This window comes from Bemisia tabaci, chromosome 4, assembly GCF_918797505.1.
Source record: "Bemisia tabaci chromosome 4, PGI_BMITA_v3".
NCBI lineage: Eukaryota > Metazoa > Arthropoda > Insecta > Hemiptera > Aleyrodidae > Bemisia > Bemisia tabaci.
In genome coordinates, this window is record NC_092796.1 from 34,605,224 (window position 1) to 34,626,978 (window position 21,755).

At 44.8% G+C, this 21,755-nt stretch overlaps 1 protein-coding gene across 4 annotated transcripts in view; it reads left to right on the top strand.

The window, feature by feature from the left end:
• Positions 1-21,755, top strand: part of LOC109033081 (ribosomal protein S6 kinase alpha-5) — a 210,506-nt gene that overhangs the window by 173,314 nt on the left and 15,437 nt on the right. For all 4 annotated transcript variants that reach the window (XM_072299746.1, XM_019045631.2, XM_019045718.2 and 1 more), the window contains exon 7: positions 20,585-20,688. In XM_072299746.1, coding sequence (XP_072155847.1) covers positions 20,585-20,688 — 104 coding nt within the window. The remainder of the gene's footprint in view (positions 1-20,584; positions 20,689-21,755) is intronic.

Consider the following 21,755-nt stretch of genomic DNA (forward strand, 5'->3'; position numbering starts at 1 on the left):
GAAAATCAAGATAATTTTTTCGACGAGAATCCCGTAAATTATAAGAATGGTCTGGAACTTTTCAAAATTACACCAAACTTTTTACCCACGGTTGCTTTTTTTCCAACTAAGATCTCGGAGTAGACAGGAAATTGAACTTCAGGTTTTCTCGGATCTGATTTTTTCATGTCCCCGTATTCTCCTGCCTCTCCCCTCTCCCCCCCCCCCCCCCCAAGAGTTAGTCATAAGAGCGAGCGATTTCTTTGTCTCTGGCGTGGCGTGGGTTCTCTCGTTTCATCGGAGCGCGTGCGGAATGCAGAGGCTGCTGAGGAACTGTAAATATTTTCGCGACAAGCTGATTCCTTGGGCCCGTTGCTTTTTTTTCTCGCGGACTTGAGTTGCATGTGACGCGGAGTGTCGCGTTGTCTGGGCAACAACCCCCGACCAGTGATGCCGCTTTGACGAACCGAATTTTTCCACCTAAAAACTTGTTTCCCGTAGTGTTTTTTTTTTTTTTTTTTTTTTTTTTTTTTTTTTTTTTTTTTTTTTTTAAATCGATGTAATAGCCGAATAGGAATGGTTATCTTTCCAAAGAGAAGTTCAAAAGTCATTGATTCACGAACGCTCCTGGAAAACGCTGAGATCCGACCGATGACTCGAAAACAATCGCCTTCGTCGAGATTTTTCAAGCTTTTCTCGGCTGACTAACTCAACCCGACCATTGACACGTTCCTCTTCATCGCCACCAGATGTAATTACACCTTCTGTCCGTTTAACTGTCCGATCGTATTTTTGTAATTATTATCATTTCTCCTTGTCGCCTCATCGGGTTTCCGCTCACCAGCCGTTGAGTATCGAGCTTCAGTTGATTCGTCGCTGTTCGGACGGAAGGGCGTAAGTCGCCATGTGCGTGAACCCTGGAAAGCATAAAGTCATACGCGCAACAGGGCTCATATCAGAAAATCAAGTTACGTCTTTCGGTCAGTGGAACGACGAGAGATCAGGTTCGAATTTCGAGTACAATGAGATCCGTTGGCTAACATTGTTCTCTTTGCTCAGTGACTCATGACTTATGATGAGTGGAGAAGGCATGCTTTTGCGTAGCCTCAACGGGAAAGCGTTCCACACCCAAGAAGAGCCATTTTCGGCCCCTCGTTTGTAAACTTGGCGGATCTTGGAGAAAGTTTACTTCAAAAGATACGAACAAATGCCCCAAAAGTTGACTCTTGATAATCGGTAGAAATCGACCCTCTCAGAAAGTTATAAGTCTTGTTGAATCGCAATTTTGAACTTCATCCGTAGCCCTGGCAACGCACCAAACAAGCGCAATAGCAGCAGGGGGGCAGGGCGTTAAGTCTGAGGACAGCCGAGCCAATCACAGTCGTGCGAACAAACTCTTTAATCTTGATGGTACCTCTAATTTTATCTGCTTAAGACGCATTGGCAGGTCTGCAGTTATTGTAGTAAACGTAGTTTCCCTCAAATTTTTCGTAAAACTATTCCGGAGGCTAAAATCCCCACCCATGGTGTCTCTTTATAAAGCATTCAGCTGCGAGCAATGAACCATTGGATAGGACGGCTATCGCCTATCGGAGACGATTATTATTGCATTAACATCAGGCCTGGTCATTTGTTTATAGACGCGAATTCTTTGATGCCCCCGGTCAACCATCCGTCACATGTTTTGTCTTGTGTCTCATTATCTCGCTGGCCGAGGCAATGTCCCCCTCCCACGATTCGTCAGTTTGACAAAACACTTCGGAGTCAAAGCGAACATTGCTCCTGACTCTCCAATTTTTTAGCCTCGGACAGCTAAATGCAACACACTCCGGACCCGTGGCGATTCTCGAAATTGGACAACACAGTTTTCCCTCCATTTATGTGTATGCTAAACAATCGATTCTCGGTGAGCTAGCTTGCCTCGCCTAAAATCGATATTTTTAATGGATTTAAATGGAGGAATAACAGTGTTGCCAACTTAATATACAGCGCCGCTGGATCGTGCCACCACTGTCGTGCTTAGGGAGAACGCCGTATGAGCCTTCAAACGTTGCCAAGTTTCCTTCGATAAAAACCGAAATTCCTGGGAAAATTGTGAATATTATTTCCCAAAACTTGCAGACAATTTTTTACGCTATTTAATCTAAAATATCTGAAAATTTCAAGCAAAAATATGCATGAATGGTGTCAAAAATACATGTTTTATTAAGGGGAATTTGGCAACTCTCCTTCCTTAGCACGCAGGCAGAACAGCTCCTTGTGTGGATAAGTGCTTTTACGGAGGAGACAAAATGAGTGGTTCCGCGCTGCAATACACGACCCACGTGACAACGCCGCCTCGGCTCGGAACGGTGGGCAGTGGATGCAGGTGCACTTAACCCGGTGTAAAAATAACGCGAATTTTAAAGTCGCATTCTAGTGCGCAAGGACTCGCCGAAAATAACGCCAAGGTCTAGTTTGTTGTGAGCCGAGCCGCGGCGATAAGAGTTCATTTCCCGCGAAAAGGTGGAAAAAGCGGCCCTTCACCCTGCGAAACCCCCCGCCCTTCACCCCTCCCCCCCCCCACTCACCCGTCGCATCGTAGCCAGGGTCAACGTGCGGGTCAAAGAGCCCGACAAAAAAGCGACGAAGCCGGGAGGAGTTGAAAGGAGAGCAAACGAAGCTTTAATGATGCGTTGGGCTCAGTGGCGGGGCGTACTTTGCGAGCTATCGATATTTCCCCATTTGAAGCTGTAGTAAATAATCGATCATTGAGGCGTTCGCTGCGAACACCCCGTTTGTCGATCCTTCGCCATAAGTTTCAATGGCAGATCAATCGATAGATCGCGAAGCCCGCCACGCCACTGGTTGGACTTTGCCTTTGTAACTTTAGCAACGGGCCCAGAAACTTCTCTGACTTTCCAGAGCTGACAGTGTAAATGATGTTTCTTTTCTTTTTTTCTCCCCGTTTTTAGTTCCTATTAGCTTACTACAGTTGTACATACGCAAATGATGCCGCATCGCTTTGTTTCCTTGTCGATCAGTAAAATATTGTCGATCGGCTGACAAGAGCACGTAACTAAAAATTGGGATGAGTCTGGGAAAAGCATTGAGATGAATGTATGGACTTGTACAATGCAGTTAAGTCCTTATGTCAGTAGGGCGGAGATTTCAGCAATTTTTAATGAATTTGTGTCATTGTCAGAAAGGCCCCGATGTAGAGTGACAAGTTCTCGAAAAGTGAGGGAAAATCTGGAAAAGTTGAGAAATGCTTTTAGGGAAAAGTCAGTCAGCTTTTTGTTGCGGAATGTGGAACGTTCTCCCAGTCAAGCCAGCATTTTTATTTCAATTTTAAGAGATTTCTCACTCAGAATATTCCTTGAAAATAATTTTTATGAACAATCATGCCATCCCCGTAATGGAGTATGTTCTAAACCCCTGAAATTTCAGCGAATTTTGAAATCCTAAGAAATACGTCACCCCGTAATGGCAAAAATGTTTTTAAAATTATTTTTAAACATTCTCCTGACACGCAAAAGCACCTAGACATCTCTCACAAAACACAAGTACAATTTTATTTTGCTTTCAGTTCATTTTTGCCTTCCCAACAAATTAAATTAAGTAAAATTATAAAAATGTTGGGCAGAATTATCTTTCTCTGCGCATCGGTTTTTGCTTTATTACGCCTCGTGACAACACATTTGTCTTGTCGGTATGAGCTTAAAAGCTTCTGTTCAGAATTCCTATATTTTATCTTCAGGGAAACCTTGAAACGTCTAAAAAATCTCGACCAACACAAAGGAAAATAGACTCGAAAAGAAATAGTATTTCGGGGACGCTCTCCAAAAAATGAAACTTGTAAATCAATTACGTTTGTTCAAATATGCGATGAAGTGTACGAATTCAGAGCTATTAATACTCGAAAGTATTTTTAACATGGGATTCCTCGACGCAATATGAGATCCATATTTTTATCTTTCTTTGTCGAAATCCTCGCGACCTGGAGAGATGATTCCGTCGGTGCTCGGCGGAGATCGTTATTTTATTAATAAGTCGAAAGACCGGAAAGTCATCCCCTCTCCCTCCCTGCGAGTAATTTATGCGACTTTTTTTTTTACCTCGAAGTGGTACACAACTCGTGGAACTGCTCGCTCAGGAAGTCGACATGGAATCTATTATTCGGTCGCGACGACTGTTTCGAACGCAAGTCGAGGGGTTTCACTCCGCCGTGCTAAGGAAGAACGCCGTATGAACATTCGAGAGTTGCCAAATTCCTTCCGAAGAAATGTTTATTTTTGAGGAAGGTTTTGAATATTTTTCCTTGGAATTTTCGGAAAATTTAGACCATATTCTGTACAAAATTTTCTGACGAATTTGAAGAAAAATATTCATATACATTCCTGAAAATGAGTGATTTGTCACAGGAATTTTGGCAACGCCGGAAGGCTCATACGGCGATCTTACTTAGCAGTATTCGGGAAGGACCACGCAACGCTGAACCGCGAGACTTAAAAATAGATCAGACTAAGACAGCGAACTTTCAAATGCGCGTATCGGATTTTGGTTTTTTGCGTTTGCACTTTTTGTCCATTTTTCTGAGAATATATTTTGATGTTTGGTTCTTCTTTGGCGAAAAATCGGACGGAGATTAACTAGCGATCACACTCCCAGTTTGCCAAAAAGCTTAGTTCTTCTCTGAAACTCTGCCTATCTGTTCTCAGCATTGAAACTTGTAAGTGCATGAACTTCCTCCGCAAGTTATTCCGAGTCGATTTTATCCTTAAACGTGCCGCGAGGAGCTTCAACCCGATCTTCCTTAATCTTTCACTTTGCATATACCTTCCGTGAGATATTACAAATTTATACATCGAATGAGAATGACCTAAATTTACATACGGACTCCAGAAATTTTGACTGCTCGACTTGAACACGTGACATTAAAGAATCGATTCGCTCCTCTACAGAGCAGGAGGAAAAGTGGACGGATCTGCGTAATTTAGTAGTCAGAGAGAAAACAGGGGGCATAAGCACTCTCTCGACACAGCAGAGGTACTCTTTTGATAAAAAATTGAACGTTACGTTACTAAACTTAAGACAGTGGTGCAGACATGAAAAAGTATGGTAAGACCTGCTTTTGTATGGGTAATTGTGTTGTTGTGATAAGAGACCATTCCAACACTACTTGGACAAATGTATGTGCTAAAATGTACTAGGTACGTTCAAATTAATTGGGGGGAAAAAAATTATAAGCAAAATTATTTTGTGCTTCATAGTTCTCTTTGATCGAATTCACTTGTCCCTGGTTCCTTTTACCATGATTGAACTACATTTTGCGACAAGGAACTACTATTCCTTGTCATTCATAAAAGCGAATTACTTCATCTCTTGAAAATGATAAGTTGAACTTGAAAGCCATTGTAGCCAAGAACTTGAAGTTACATCAATGTTATAATCAGTCTCTATAACGTCAGCTTCTGGCATCATTCAATTACGCAGCTCTAAAAAAGTCCGCGAACACAAAGAGAATCAGAAAGAATGAGCATTCTGGAAAAGTACGGTGTTCGCTATCCGACTCGAATATAACAGACGGGGAATTACCCGTGACCTCCTTTCGTTCATTTTAATCTGACCTAAAAACCATGAAATAGTTGTCACTTATTTCGTTTCCCTCCTCCTCTCTCCAGAGCTTTCATTACGAGGTGCCTCCGTTCGTTGTGTGGAAATTAGTATTCAAGACTGATAAACCTCTTTACCGTTACCAAGTTGGCTCAACTTCCCCTTTCCTCCAATTTAGTTTATGGATCCCTCCGCGAAACGGTTCCTTTCGTTTTCCATTCAATTTCGAGTCCACGGAAAACTGCAGTGCCCGACGTTCGACGCATTACCCTGCATCGTTTTAATCGCATGCATAATTAATATCACTATGACGATTCCCAAGAGGGGAAAGTGATCGATTGAACTGGACGGATTTGCCGAACTCCATTTTACGTGGTCTAATTTCCTCTCCTGGTTTTTTTTTTTTTTTTCTCTTTTTTTTAAAACTTATTTTGTTAAGGCCTTTAAAACTCCTGTGAATTTGCTATACTTACATTCTTAAAACTTAAGTTGCAGAGTAGCTCAGCTTTCTCTTAGAAAAATAAAAAATCAGGTTACGCAAGACAACGTCAGCGGGCTGATCATTGAAAACTAAAAGGTAATGCAATAGACAAAGAAAATAAATTGAAAATCGAGCGATCCTGCTGGTGGAAGCGGGTGGTTTTAATGGACAAAGAAACTAACAACTCTCGAGGGATCCCATATTTATTCCGCATCATTTCCTCCCTTATAGTCTACTACAACCACTCGTTTCAACCAATAGAATCCATCCATTTTCCATTTGTCTTCTTTTTTTGTAGCTTTGTCCGTCAGTTTAAAATAATCCGTGCGTGCAATGAAATGCACTCCGGATTTTGCCTCCAGATTTTCAACAGAGTAGTAGACCATTGTTTCGACACAAGCTCGAGTCATATTCGCACGTTGATTGTTGACGGATTCACGAGGCTGAGAGGTAATTAAATCAATCTTTTTTATTTGTGTCAGCGACGATAATGGCACAATTTCAGAACCTGGCATATGATGCGCAATTGACATATTTGCCGTTCGACGTCCAGAGAGACACTGCAGTCACGGATAGGAAGACACAATCTAGAGCAATGTCTCTGAATTACGTCACGTCATGTAATATCATGACTCGTCCTTACGTCAAATCGGTTCATGTAAAACGATTATGATTAGACTTTTGCTTACTATCAAGTGTCTGCGAAGCCAGGACAGCCTGCGTGGTGGCTCCCGTTTCGCACACGTGCAGATACTTCTTTTACTGAGGGGATAAAAAAAAAAAAAATTGGTGAAAGCGCTGTGTAGAAATGTTTTCCATACCGTGGGCACATTTTTTTCCCCTCCAAAGACAACGTATTCCTTTTATCACGTTAATTGGATGAGCTTGTGCCTTTAGCCGCTATGAGTTACTTGTTCTTTCGTTGCAGACGACTGCTATTGCCAAATTAACGATGTAAAGGTGTGTATATAGAGTTTCTAGAGCTTTGAGTATTTTGTCAGATTTAATCGGGAGCAGCCGCTCTATTTCAGAAATATGTTTAATTTTTAACGGAAAGCTGAACATCAATGAAACTTGAACTTTTTATAGTATATTTTTCATAATCAATGTTAAATTCATAATCAATGTTAAATTCGCGTGGAGAGTAATCCTAAGCGTAATGGGGTAACTCAAAAAGCCCGAGGCGCGGAGCACTTCCGGGGGTTGGACTGCGGAGCGGTCAGGGGGTGCATCCCGTAATTTATGCATTCCCAATCACCCTGAGGAGGAGCGTCGAGTTTTAAAATTTAAAAAAAAGTTTAAATAAATTCACAAAAAATTCACAAAAAATTATAAAAAATTTAAAAAAAAATTAAAAAAATAATTAAAAAAATTCATAAAAATTAAAAAAAAAAACATTTTAAAAACTTCAAAAAAAAAATTAAAATTTTTTTTAAAAAAATAATAAAGAAAATTTTTAAAAAAAAGTTACAAGGAGGCGGAGGTGGTATTGGGATAAGTTGGGGAGAACGGAAGCCCGTTGGCGTGTATCATCAGCTGAGTTGAGTGAGGCTTGACCCGGTTCTGGATCCGGACCTGGATCCGGGGCTGTCCAAGTCGGAAAAGTCAGTGTCAAAACGCGGCGTTGGATTCCGGCCAAGGCGCCCCGGCCCGAGACTTAGGCCCCCTCCCCCTCCCCCGCCCATTGTCTGGACCCGGCCCCGGTTTTGTCTCCCGATCCTCATACGGTCATTCCAGTTCCAGACCCCGAACCATTATCGAATCGCACGCCAAGTGAAATTTCGGTCGTAGGCATTCCGTCGTTTTCTTCGCGAAAGAGCGTAACTCCGTTTCGATGTTGCCAAATTTTCATGCGCAAATTTCATTCTTGACGGAATTTCAAACTGAAAATGTCGCGGATTCTTCTTCTGATCTCGTGCTGGGATCAGACAAAAGTTCGGCACTCGCTTTTTCGACGAGCCCTTGCGAGGAACGCTCGATTTGGGATAGGCCGTTTTCAAAACCGGAAGAGTCGATTTTCAGATGAGGCCAAAATTTTATTTATACATTTTATCACCAAATCTGGATGGTTAAGCTGTATAGAACGTATAGTCAGGGTATCTACAAGTCCGGAATTTCCAGAAAGTCCGGGAATAGTACCGATTTTTTAAGAGGGGTCCGGAATTACTGAAAAAGTACGGAAATTCCGCAAAAGGGCCGGAATTTTTTAATCGTTTGGTCATTTTTGTCTCAATTTGAGCGAGAATTCCGAATTTCGTCAAATGGACGAGGTACTAAAAAAGTACTGAATTTTTCTATTGAGGAGGCACTGAATTCTTTGGGAATGTACTGAAAAAGTACTGTAAAAGTACTGATTTTTGACCCACCTGTTCTAGTAGACACCCTGGTAGTGATTGATAAATAAAATCGAGCTAGAAGCCAAAATAAACAAGTAATATTTCAAACTACATTTTGTATGTATTTCAATGCTTTTCAGGGCTCATAAACAAACAACCCCCCCCCCCCCCCCAAAAAAAAAAGACTCGAAAACAACAGCTTCATTAGAATACCTCTAGCGACACGAGGCGCACTATACGAAAGTGGAGAAAATCAGATCCTCCGGACTCTCGACACGATGTTCTGTCGCAGAGTCGCTCCTCCGACGCAGCCGCGTTTTAAGGTGAGCTCCGCCGTTCGCATAACCCCGTCCTCTTCAGGGACCACGCGTCGGCGGAGATACGGCCTTTGATCGGCCGTATCGACGTATTACGGCCACTAATCGCTCCCACGTGTCGGTGATAAGCCGCGGCGGCTAATGACGCGACCGTTACCTCTCGCGTAATGAGTCCCGTCCGATTTCCAGTGCTCTGCGATACATCGATTGATCTGCCATTTAAACCCATGGAAAAATATCGATAAATAGGGTGACACCGTAGTAATCGATTCTTTGCCACAGCTTTATATGGGGACATATCGATTCTCGATCATTCACGCCGATTTCGTGTGCCGTAATGGCTACTTTACAGGCCATCGTGTCTCCTCTGTCTGCCGATAAGCCTCGCTTTCATGGCCCGAAGACGCCACGCTCCTGGACCCGAAAACCTTCCGTTCTCACGTAAAGGAGAGTTTCCGTAAGGGCGTTACGTCATACCCAGAAAGTGCTCCGAAAAACAGTACTGTCAAGCGCAACAGTACAGTAAAAACGAAATGCCACGCTTCAGGACCCGAAACCCCTCCTCTCTCACGTAAGGGAGAGTCTCCGTAAGGGCGTTACGTCATGCTGGACAGAAAGTGCTCTTGAAAACGGTACTGACACTTACGTCAAGTCTCCGAACTGGCTTTTGAAATTGATGGGTAGAGCGATAATCGAAGTGGAGAAATGGAAAATGCAGGCATCCTATCGTTTGAAACAGCTGGTTGTTGAGGCTAAAGGGAAGAACTGGGAAAATCTTGGGCATATCCAACTGAAAATTTTACCGATTTTTCCTCTGATCTGACTCAGGAGTCAGTATCATTTCGGATCTACATTGCACAAGTACATCCTTGTATAAAATTGAATCGTTTGAGTAGATTTTGCAACCACGAAATGAAGTTACGTTCCTTCGGATACTCCCCTTGAAAACCACTCAGGTTGATCCGGTGACTTCCTGAGCAGTGGCGATCTAAGAATGATCGATCATCGATATCTCCCCCCTTTGAAGCTTTGATAAAATATCGATTATTAAGGTGTTCGTTGCGAACACCTTGTTCATCGATCCTTTTCCATAAGTTTAAAAGGCAGCTCAATCGATATATCGCGAAGGACGCCACGGCACTGTTCCTGAGGGAAATCTCCCTTGTTAGGAGCCCGCTCGGAGTAAATAGACGAGATTTTTAGACGTCAGGCGTCTTATCTGAGGGTGGCGTGGAGATGGTCGGGGATTCTTTGATGTCATTTGCGAGGGGCCAGGGAGTGGGCGGGGGTGGGGGCGTATGCGGTGGATTCGGGATATTACCTAATCCTGCTCGGGTTGAGGCTGAGGCAGCGCAGCGCTCGCACCCTCCACGCCACGCCGGGCGCCGCGCCGCGCCGTGACACAAAGAGGTGACCGACTGACACACTTTTGCGCGCGCGACCCAGATCGCCCGAGCGCCGCGCACCGCCACTTACACCACTGCACTCTCCGCGGACCAAGTGATGTAATTCGGGGGATGCTCCTCGACGCTTCAGGGTTGCCGCGGTCAGGGAAAACCGGGAAACGTCAGGGAATATAAGATAGTCAGGGAAAAACGGGAAAGGTCAGGGAATTTAAAAAAATCGGGGAAAACGGGACATGCCAGGGAATTTAAAAATGTCTGGGAAAACCGGGAAATTTCAGGGGATTTAAAAAGTCAGGGAAAACTGGGAAATGTCAGGGAATTTTAAAAAAATCAGGGAAACCGGGAAATGTCAGGGAATTTAGGAAAGTCAGGGAAAACCGGGAAATGTCAGGGAATTTAAAAAAGTCAGAGAAAACCGGGTCATGTCAGGGAATTTAAGGAAGTCAAGGAAAATGTCGAAAATGTCAGGGAAGGTCACGAATTATGAAGATGAAAAAATTATGGCAACCCTGGAAAAGGAGTGGTATCAGTGACGTAACCATTTAAAAAATATCCACGGTGGATTCATCCCACTATCAGGCTAATTTCTCTGTAATCTCCGTCGTTCGGGGCACATGTCATGATGCAGGAATCTTTCTCGAACACTATCGCACTTTTCAAGCGAATTGCATTGCACCATGAAAATGGGAACTTCGTTGAGTTGCCTGGTATTCTGAGTATACCCGTTGAATGGAACATCGGAATGATTCGCTTATATTTTTTTCTTTTGTCACACGAGTTAGTAAAACAAGAAATTAGGAAGAATAAATGGCTCGCAGCCTTTTTAATTCTTGAAAAAGTCGAGTTTCGGTGAGCCTTTGTCAAGGGCATCTGACCAGGAATTCCTCATTAAAAAACTAGTTTCAATTTATAAATCTGAGAGCTCACGAAAAAATCCGCCATTCGTTGAACGGGCAATAACTAAGATCCTTTTTTTTCAAAACTGACGTGCTAATGCGTATTAAGGGCTTACAGCTTTTTTTCCATAACTTTTCTTTTTCTTCTAATCGCGCAAATTATTTCAATAAATGTTCATAAATATGCAACTATAGCGTTCGATTAAGTATCTTCCTGCGCATAACCAAACCATCAGTTCGCTGATTCGCCCCTCCCAAGTCTCATCGAGGAAGAACGCCGCATATGGACGTTGCGAAATTTCCATCGGTACAAACGAATTTTCCGGGAAACTCGTGAACATTTTTCGTCCGGTTTTTCAGGAAACAAATTTGCAGCTCACCTAAATTGTCTGAGAATCTGGGGAAACTATTCAGAATTTTTCTCAAAGAAGAGTATTTTATAGAGGGTGATCCGACAACATCCCCAATCCATGTTTATACGTTGTTTCCTTACGATGTGGAACATCTCTTGAGCCCTGGAATTAATCGTTCTCACGGGCTCGAGGGCTCATCGGTGCAGGATTCTTTCGAGCGCGCTCTTAGAAGAGCGATCAAGACGTTGTAATCGTTCGATTTATTCCACCGCGGATCATCGCTTGTAAAGAGCTTCGGAGGGGAGGGGGGGAGTGATGGCATTGCCAAGGCCGCCGTCGAAGCCTCTGCTGGTCGGATTCGAAGAATCGATATCGACACCGAGACCTGTCAATTTTTATTGGGCTCTCGTCCCAGGCGACACGACGATCAACGATACGGTACGTATCGTTCCGTGACGGATGTTTGTCAATATTGGAAATGGAGAGATCCCATTGGTAGAGCGGGTGGTTGCAATGGACAAAGGAGCTAAGTGATGGACTCACTACCCTATCGTTAGTCCATCATTATCTCCCCTAGTCTATGCCAATCACCCTTTTCGACCAATAGAATCATTTCATCTGCCCCGCGTCGTCTTTTTCGTCTATCGCGTAATCTATCGATTTTATCGCTATTTTAATATCGATCGTCTGAGGAGCGACGAGTTGGCAACTCCCGGACCGCGGATCGGGGATTTGCACGGACGAACCAGCGTCGCGGCGACGCACGGTGGATCGAGTCAATAGGGGAGGTCGGACAAAATCTTCTGGAAACTTGAAACGCTTACTCCGTTCATACAAAACTTTGGGTTTCTAAAAGTGGTTCTATTGGTTTCCTCGTGAAATTCTCCCTCAGAGGCACCTCTTTAAGGTTAAAATGTGACGTAATTAACATCAAAATTTTCAAATTTATTGTTAGTCAAAAATTGCACGTCCGATGGAGGGGATATCCCACGCTATCCTGAGAGTCCACCTCTACATCAAGACAAACTTCCCATGCAAAGATAGGGAGCAAATACATTAGCAGTGATGCCGTGTTTTCAGTTTTGGAGTCCCCAAATAAAGTAGCAGCCCTGTCAATGTATTTGCTCCCCATCTTTGCATGGAGAGTTTGTCTTGATGTAGAGGAGGACTCTCAGGATAGCGTGGGATATCCCCTACATTTTGGCCTCGAGAGCTTTTTTTGAGCTTGGGAGTTAATTTCAGAGAAAACCAGTGGCACCGTCGTGTTTCTCGCGAACTTTTACTTAAAAATCATCAGTCAAATCGCAAATTCCTCACACATGCAACATCTCCATTGACTCGATCCACTGTGCGACGGCAGCGCAGCGTCGCGTCGCGACGCGACGTCTCAAGTTCGCTAATTCCGAGTCGGAGGCGGAGAAAGTGTTGTGTTGCGTTTGTTTCGCGTCCCGACGCTGCTCGGCTCTTACTGTGGCCTACTTGCTTAAATCACGCTCCCAACACCCCCCTCCTCACCCCCTCGTCCGCTCTAGGATAGCTCGCCTCCTTCGACGACGGGGAACCTTGGATGAGAACGAATCATAAAAATAGCGGACGGATTTATCGCGCTACGGCTCGTCCCCAAAAATCGGGCGAGGTGGTGACAATATACGTCGTTTCCTTCACGAAAGAACGTAACTACATTTCAATGTTGCCAAATTTCCCCTCGACAATTGTGTTTTTACCGTGGAAATGTCGGGAATTTTCCAATCGGAAATTTCACTGATTTTTCTTCCGATCTCAGGCAGAAATCGGAAAAATTTTGGACCTAAACTGGACGGATACATTCTTGTAAAAAATTAACTTTTTCGAGTCAAGTTTGCAACCTTGGAATGGAGTTACGATACTTGGTCCGGGAAAGGATGTATTGTGAGGTTTTCGACGGCAGAGGAATGGATAGTCGGAGAGAACTCAGTATCTTCCAAAAACTCAACTTGTATCATCATCAATTAAGAAGTCCATTAACTATCATCAATTAAGCATTCTAGTAAAGTATGAGTAGGATAAGTGTGATGAAACATTATTCGATGACTTTTCTATAACAAAATTTATACATAAAAAAGGGACTAATTTCCCAATAGTTTTTACCCCGCGCGCGCTTTATGGTAAGATAAAAAAGGAAGAAAAAAAATCGATAAGAATGGATGAACGAAAGGAAAAAACTCAGAACCCAGAAATTGTGTCCTGACGCTTTGCGAGTTCCGGAGCTTCCTTTTGCGGGACGCACGATTTCTGCGCACGCGACGTTGCCGATTGGGCTCCAGTGACAATTTTTGCAAATTGGCAACAGTGCTCTCCCTCCACTTAAATCCATCGTAGTCGATCGATTGTAAAGCATACATTTAGACGGACAAATCCAGCGTTCCGAACCCGTAATAATAAGAATCGCCTCTTCGTTTCCTTCCGAGTCGGAGCCGCTAAGCTGGAAAATCCCTGTTTAAAGCGCACGAAGTGGCAACGCCGCGTCGAGGCGGAAGCGAGCGCCGCGGCTCGGAGAACACGCTCGTTTCACTCGCTCGCTTGCTCGCGCGCGCCGCAATGTCAAGGCAGCGCGACTCGCTCGAAATTAGGACGCTGCGCGTGGTGCCACGCAATAGCGCCCCCCCCCCCTTCCCGCCCCTCGCAAGAGATTGACAAAAGTTTCGGCACGGCGCGGCGCATTTAGCAGCAGGAGAATAGAGGACTCGTCCACGCGATGGATCTCGATTAGGTTCGAGAAGGAATACGGGCCGGGAGAGAACGGTTGGGAACCAACCTGACCTTACTCGAGTCCATGGTATTCAAGTCTCCGATTCGTGTCGCCCAGAAGCGGAGCCAGCAATTTGGCAACACCGGATTTTCTCCATTGAACCTACGTTAAGTAATCGATTCTTGTCGCAGCACGTAGCCCCTCCAAGAATCGATACATTTCCATGGGTTTAAATGGAGGAAACCCGGTGTTGCCAAATTGCTGGTGTAGCCTAGGGATCAGGAATGGAGTGTGTCAGGAATTTGCGATCGAAGCACTGGTAACTACTATGTCAAAATTTCGTGAAAAACATGATGGTTTTCTCTGAAATCAACTCCAAAGCTCAAAAAAAGCTCTCAAAGTTGAGGCCGTAATTCCCAAGGCCTGTGGTGTTCAAGTAATATCAACAATCAGGCAACCTAAGCAGGAAACTCAGAGAATTACCGGTATTCATCAGGGACCGAAGAATATCCTCTAAATTCGAGGAGTTGGTGATAAAATCCCAGATTGTCCTCTGGTCTGTTCCGATAACTTATTTTGTTTTAATTTAGTGGTCCATGTTAGCTCAACTTTCAGTTCAAACGTTGAAAAAATTGATATTCTTTCTCCGATGAACTCCGGGAAGAAAAACCTCATTTTTCCCTGAAGGCTCCTGAGAAAAATGAAAGGAAAATTCGAGTTTTCATGGCAGAATTCCTCTAGGGAAATCGACGAATATTCGAGAGCAAATAAAAGTAAAGGGGGAAAAGTTAAGATTTAGAGGCACCACAATCGAAAGGAAAGCATGCGTCTAAACGGGTTGACGTGTCAAGTAGAAAAGTTTCAAATGCACGGAAAAATGTGCTGAATTATCCGTACCTGTACAAAGAAATCAGTGCGCCTTCAATTTTTCGCATGCCACACGGACATCCATCGAGCACGTATAGTTGTATCCAGGCGTTGTTCATTAGAAAGTTAGCGCGCCTTCAATTTTTCGCATCGCACACGTCTTCGTCATTCCTCTGGCTTAAGGGTGCATCCCTGTTTCCGCACAAGCCCCAGCGGGCTGATTATTGAAATTGGTAGACAAAGCTATAGACTTAAAAGACGTGGGGAAATTGGAGCGTTCCTGTCGGTTGAAACGGGTGTTCGTTCCAGTTTAAGGGAAAAATGATATACTAACTGTGGTAGGATCTTTCGTGGGTCGCTGTCAGTCAGTGCATCTTTTACCTCCTTTTTCCATTGCAACCACCACCGGAAAAAAGAAGACATTGGATCTAGAGTCCAGACTCTTGAAAACATTGACAAGAAAAAATACTCTTGATTCAATCCGATTTTTGCTTGAATCAAAACGAAATCTGCTCAAATCAGGAGGCTTGGTTCTTGATTTAAGCTAGATTCCGATTGAATCAAGAGTACTTTTTCTTGTCGATGTTTTTAAGAGTCTGGACTCTAGATCTAATGTGTTTTTTTTTTTTCCAGTGATCCGCTTCCACCAATAAAATTGCCCCATTCTTTCTTGTCCATCGATTTGTCCGTCACCTTATCACTTTGTCCATAGCTTTGTCTACCGTTTCGTCTGTAGCCTTGTCTTTAGCTTCGTCTATAGCCTTGTCTATAGATTTATCTACAGCTTAGTCTACAGCTTTGTCTATAGTTTTTTCTATCAATTTGAACAATCAGCCTGCAGATGAATGAGCGAAGGCTCCATTTGGAGCTTGATCTTCCATTCCATTCCATGCTGAGGAGTCGGGAGTGACCGCGGACGCGCGGAACGGCACGTTCCCCGGACACCTACCAGAAGCGGCCCAGCGTTGCGTCGCCCGCTCGGCGCTCACCATTCACCATCCTCGGGCAACCGGTCCCGGGCGCGGCCAGCGTTGCAGCGAGTCCCAGTCCCGCGCCGGTGCCGCGCCGGAGGGCCAACGAAAGTGATACCTTGACACAGTTGGAACCAGCGCCCTTGCCCCCGTCGGCGCCGCGACGCGACGCGCGACGTGCCGCATTCCGCCCGCACGCACCCCCCCCCCCCCTTCCCCCCATCGGGGACCACGCACTTTCCTCCGCGCGTCTTCGCCTTTGCCTTTGCGCAACCTAACGCAACACCGCGATGGTGGCCACCGGCAACGAGATGCTCTTTCCTGCTTCCTTCCTTCCTCGAATCCTCGCTCCAGGCCGACCGCCGAACGTACCGTCGACCTTGGGTAATCGATTTCTGGTGGGGTACCCGCTTAGGGAAAAAGTTCCCAACTTCCTAAAATCAAGGAAAATGAGCTTTTTCCCGGCCCGGACTTCCTGGAGTCCCTTTGACACGGTTGCCGGCGCACAGTGGATCGAGTCCTGTAGAGGTCGGACAAGAAATTTTTGACTAAAACTGCAAATTTTGATGTTCATTTCGTCGAATTTTAAATTTGAAGGGGCGCTTATTGAAGAAAGGTTCCGATAGAACAAATTAGCGAGCTGATTATTGAAATTATATATGCAAAGTAAACATAGGGAACATGGAGCTATCCTTTTTGGTAAAACGGACCCGTTGTTATGAATTAAGATGGAAAAGGATAGACTGACTTCAGGGTACCTCGTGGGTTTCCCTTAGTTAGTCTATTCCTTACCGCTTTTGTCCATTGCACCACCCGTTTCCACCAATAGGTTCGCTTTATTTACCTTTTGTCTTCTTCATCTATCAATTTCAACATCCAGCCCGCAGAGAACCACAAACCACAACTTCACAAAATAACAAACTTCTCATTCACCGTCGTTTACATAGCTCGGATTTTTTCATCGGGGTCTCGAGGAGATATTCTCTCTCCTCCGTTTAATGCCTTAATTGCTCGCGCTGGAAGTTCATCGAGCAACCGGTCCCCCTATCTAAAGTTTCTTGGAGCCGTCTTCGTTGCTTCAACAGCGTCGCAGTTGGTTCCGTCTCCGAGACGCATTAATAACGGCCTCACAAAGCTTTCTTGACGTAACGCGGTAACGCCGCGCCGACCGGCCGGAGCGCAGCCTCTCTCGCATTCCGCACTGGATTAAACTGCAGCGCAGTTGTCGTCATGATTATGATTAAGTCCATGAGCTTCACCAATGCGACTTATTAGGAAATAGAGCGTGTGATAACATTTCTGCCTTGTCAACAGTGGTCGACTATAGCGTGTCTTCCAAGCTAGCAGCAATCCGCTTTGTCCATTTGAATGTATGAATGTAAAACAATCGATAAATTATCGAGCGTTAACCCCACGAAAGGACGTAAGCAACCAATTTCGCCAAATTTCCCCTCGCAAATTCCATTTCTACGGGGAAATCTCGGGCATCATTTCATCGATTTTTCTGCAGATCCTATGCAAAAATTAGGGAAATTTCGGACAGAAGTTGCACAGGTGTATTCACAGATTTGAGTGGCGTCTTTTCGCTGAGCTCAGCCTTCCTTTGTGATTACTCATGATAATTTACCTAAATCGTAGGGCCTCTATCAAAAGGGCGTATCTTTATCTCCGCATGAGCCGCGGAAATCATAGAGTACACGGAGAAGAGGGCTTGTCAGAGGAGCGACGAAATATTGTGTTGTGGTGCTTAGCTCGTCATTTCCCAGTCGAAGGAACGCAACTTCATTCCAAAATTGCAAAATCGACTAAAGTAATCCGATTACCGATATTTCCCCCTTTTGAAAGTATGGTAAAAGATCGATTATTATATGTACCCCGTTCATCGATCCTTTTCCATAGGTTTTAATGGCAGATCAATCGATCAATCGCAAAGCACGCCACGCCACTGCGGCATTCCTCCTTATTAGCACGACAGAAGTGCATTCGGCACTGCCTTCAATGTGCGAGGAAATCAGTCTTGTTTCCTCCGACGATTCGCTGCCACCGTTTTTCTCGCCCCCCCCCCCCCCCCCCTTCGCAACTCTGTGTCCCATTTCGAGAAGAGCAGGAAGATGGTGCAACCGCGTGCCGTACGGTCGGTGGCGGTGTCGGAGCGATCTTTCCTTGTGCCTTGCTTTTGTTCGCGCAAGGTCGCGGCCCGTAATAATTGCGCCGTGCAAACTGCAACTGCAATGAGTGCCCCGGGGGGGGGGGGGGGGGGGGGGGGGGGCTCTAATCGCGGTGACCTCCGCCGGTCACGCCGTACCCATTCTTTTGCGCCTAAAAATTGCGCAAGTGGATTTTCGAGATGCTAGCGATTTGTGCGGGGCTCGATACCGGAGGAAAAAAATACTCAGATCGGTCGAATTAACTGAAATCGTTGCTGTCTACATAGATCGTCGGGTATCCAGCATCCCGGGAAACCGGCGTTTTCAGGAAGTTTTCGGGGTCAGGGAAACCGGAAAAATGGGGTGGAATCAGCGGATTTAGCGGAGTAGGGACTCCTACTACTTTTCTCAGATCTTCTCCGGAAAAAATCACGATTTTCTCAGAGTTGAAAGCGAATTTAGATACGTATCGAAGATCTAAATCCGAAGCTTGGTTTTAAGTGAAGCGACGCTCCGTCCGCAGGTTGAAATATTCCGCTGTCAGAACCGGATTTTAAAATCTGCATGTATTACATGTCATCGATCTTCATTACAGATCGCGCTTTAGATATTTTGCTGCCATCGACAAAACTGAAGCCAAGTTGATTCGAAAGATCATGCTTTTCGGTCTCTTTTCCTCGTTTTCGAAATTCTTGCTGCCAAAATGTGGCGAAAATTTTTCGTCTGAACCGAGCAAAAAAGAGTGACTTGACAAAAGCAGAAATATTATTGGATTTGTTATCAAGGAGATTTTTTCTTGAAATCATCGTTATATCAAGCAAGAACATCCTTGATTGAACCGATTTTCTCCTTGATATGAGCATTATTCCTTCTTGATATAGTTCAAGGGAACTTGTCTCTCTGCAGGACCATTTTGACTCGAAGGAGGCCTCGTTGCATACCCAACAAAATGAAGGCAAATGTTGTGGCCATACCGCCGAACTAGCGCTAACCTCCACGTTGCTCGCCGAGAGAAGATGCTCCTCCAGCAGAGACACGTCGGTTGATCGGCGTTTTACTTTCGCTTGGTTCAAGGTTGCAAGATTTCACGCTAAAATGTGGATATTTTACATGGGTTCGCACGGGCAAATATGCTGATTTTTCAGCACTATCTGGCGACAGCGGCTCGCCGTGAAGCTGAGCGCGGCTATGCCGATTTGTGAGCTCTAGAAATCGACTCAGCACTCAACTCCCATCTCGCCCGGTTGCTAAGTAAACACAACCGCATTTGCATGGCGAATCGAATTCAAGTTCAAGTTTCGAGTAACGGTTTCGAATCTGATCGTCGGGATCGGAACCGTGCGAGCATTTCCACGGCCGCCAGCGCAGAACGCAAAGGTTTGGAGGTCGTCCAACATCATCGCGGCGATAACGCGATAACGCGCTTTGTTAGCGCGCATGCGCCGTACTGAAGGTTCAGTTACACGATCAATTGAGCCATCAAACTGAAGCTCTGATTGGTGGAAAAAGAGCTAAGGTGAGGATGCGATCATTAAGAGGCCCAATTTGATGGCTCAATTCGATCGTGTGACTGGACCTTGAAACGCGCGCACGCTTCGCTCCAAGGAAAAATTGCTTGGCTGAAGTGTTCTGAAATGTTCTGAAAAACTGAAATGTTCACGTTATTTTTTGGAGAGATCAATCAAACTTTTCGGAACATAATTGACAGAACTTATTAGTGAAAAGGTGCTGTAAATGTACTTCGGTTTTGACGGCACCGCACAAGTTTTCGAACAGTTCTTGGTCTTGTTCGATTTTATTCACTGCGTCCAGTGCAGCCGCAGGTTTCGCCGTGCGAAACGTACCGGCCTAGCGTCGATTGGCTCGCCAAATGAGCCGATAGGAGTCCGGACTGATATCATTTTAATGCGGCCTGGCCTCACGATTGATTCGCAGTGCGGTCTTGCGTGAAGAGGGGGGGGGGGGGGGGGGGGGGGGGTTGTCGCCAAAATGCCTCGCCTCGAGCGCGAAAAGTCTTATGCAACTATTCAATTACACCAAGCTGTGTTTGCCAAGTTTGAACGGGAAAATCCGACCGAAGTGCAGTCCCGGACTGTGTGGCTGTGTATATAATCGTATTTATTCAAAGGAAACCATGCACAAACGGACTACATTTTGCAATGAGGAATTACTATCTCTGGCCAGGGCAGGGTTGCAATTTTTCATGAGAAATAAAATTTTGAAATGTTTCATGAAATTTCAGAATTTATGAAAAATATTGAAAAATACAAGTTCCTTTTCATGTTTCGCAAAATGTAAAAATTGTGTCTGTCCTCTATTTTTGTCTATTCGAGTGCGGGTTGCATACTCTAACCCCTGAAAAATATGAAATTTTTCACTGTCTCGTGAAATCTCATGAAATATTTCTCGGAAATGTCCAATCTTTTATATTTTTCATTTCACGCCTGTAACCCTGTTTCTGGCTCTGTTTTTCGCTGCATAGTCTAATTTCGGATCTCTTTGTTGCAGGCCGTTGATTGGTGGAGTGTCGGCGTTCTCACCTACGAGCTGCTCACCGGTGCCTCCCCGTTCACGGTGGAAGGCGAGAAGAACACCCAGCAAGAAATATCTAGGTGAGTTTGGAAGAAATCTCGCACTTTGTCTTCGTCCTGTCTTGCCCCAACTCCCGGCCACCTGGCCCATTCTCCCGTGGCGAGGAAAAACGCCGTATGAACCTTCAAGCGTTGCCGAATTTCGTTTCATTAAACACGAATTTCTCGGTAAACTTTCGATTTTTCTCTTCGATTTTTTCACATAATTTGTTCGCAACTTCTTCCGAAGTTCCTGAAAATATCAAGGACAAATATTCGTATTTTCTCGCAAAAGTAAACATTTTATAAGGGAAAATTTGGCAACTCTCGAATGTTCATACGGCGTTTTTCTTAGCGGCGCGCTGACGGTTTTCCTATCCTCGTTTCGTTCCTGCGCTTTGCCACTCCGGCAAATTAATTTTGCTTCGTCATCCGGTCTTTCTTGTCTATTTATCTTTTATTCCCTTTATTCTCTTTATTTTTCCCCTATCATAGACAAGTAGACTGTAATTTTAACGGCTTGAAAATATTTCACTGGTTTAGTCTCATGTCCATCTATCTCTCTCCCTCCCTTATGAAGGCCGCCCTCCTCATAATTTTTTCTATTTTTCCTTTACCCTTTCTTTTATTTCTGGGGTCCTGAAAGTTCCAACCCTTCACCCATTTTCAACCATGATTCAGGATAGCATCCTCCTCCGCCCCCCCCCCCCCTCCGTTGTAACGTTTTTGTGACGTAGGTCCCTATCCTTTAACACGTTTAAACAAAAAGGCGTAAAGCTCTCCTCGGATCCCCCCCCCCCCCCCCCCCCTAGAGCGTTACACACTGTATGTATGGCCCCCAAGAGTATTTTTGCTTGCCGAATTTTTTAATAGTTTACTCTGGATCCAAGAGACTTTTTCCGGTGCATGATACGAATTGCCTTTTGGAACAAAAAAGTTTGTCGGTTGTAAGGTCAACGAAAAACGACCCCTGGACGGAGGATCCGTGCGCGTTAAGCGTTAATTAATTTACTTCCTGCCGCCTTTTCTCGGTAGCTCGGCTCGGGTTTCACCGGTGACAAAAACGGCTCGGTGACACTATGTCCTTGGTGCTTGCATAATTTTCATAA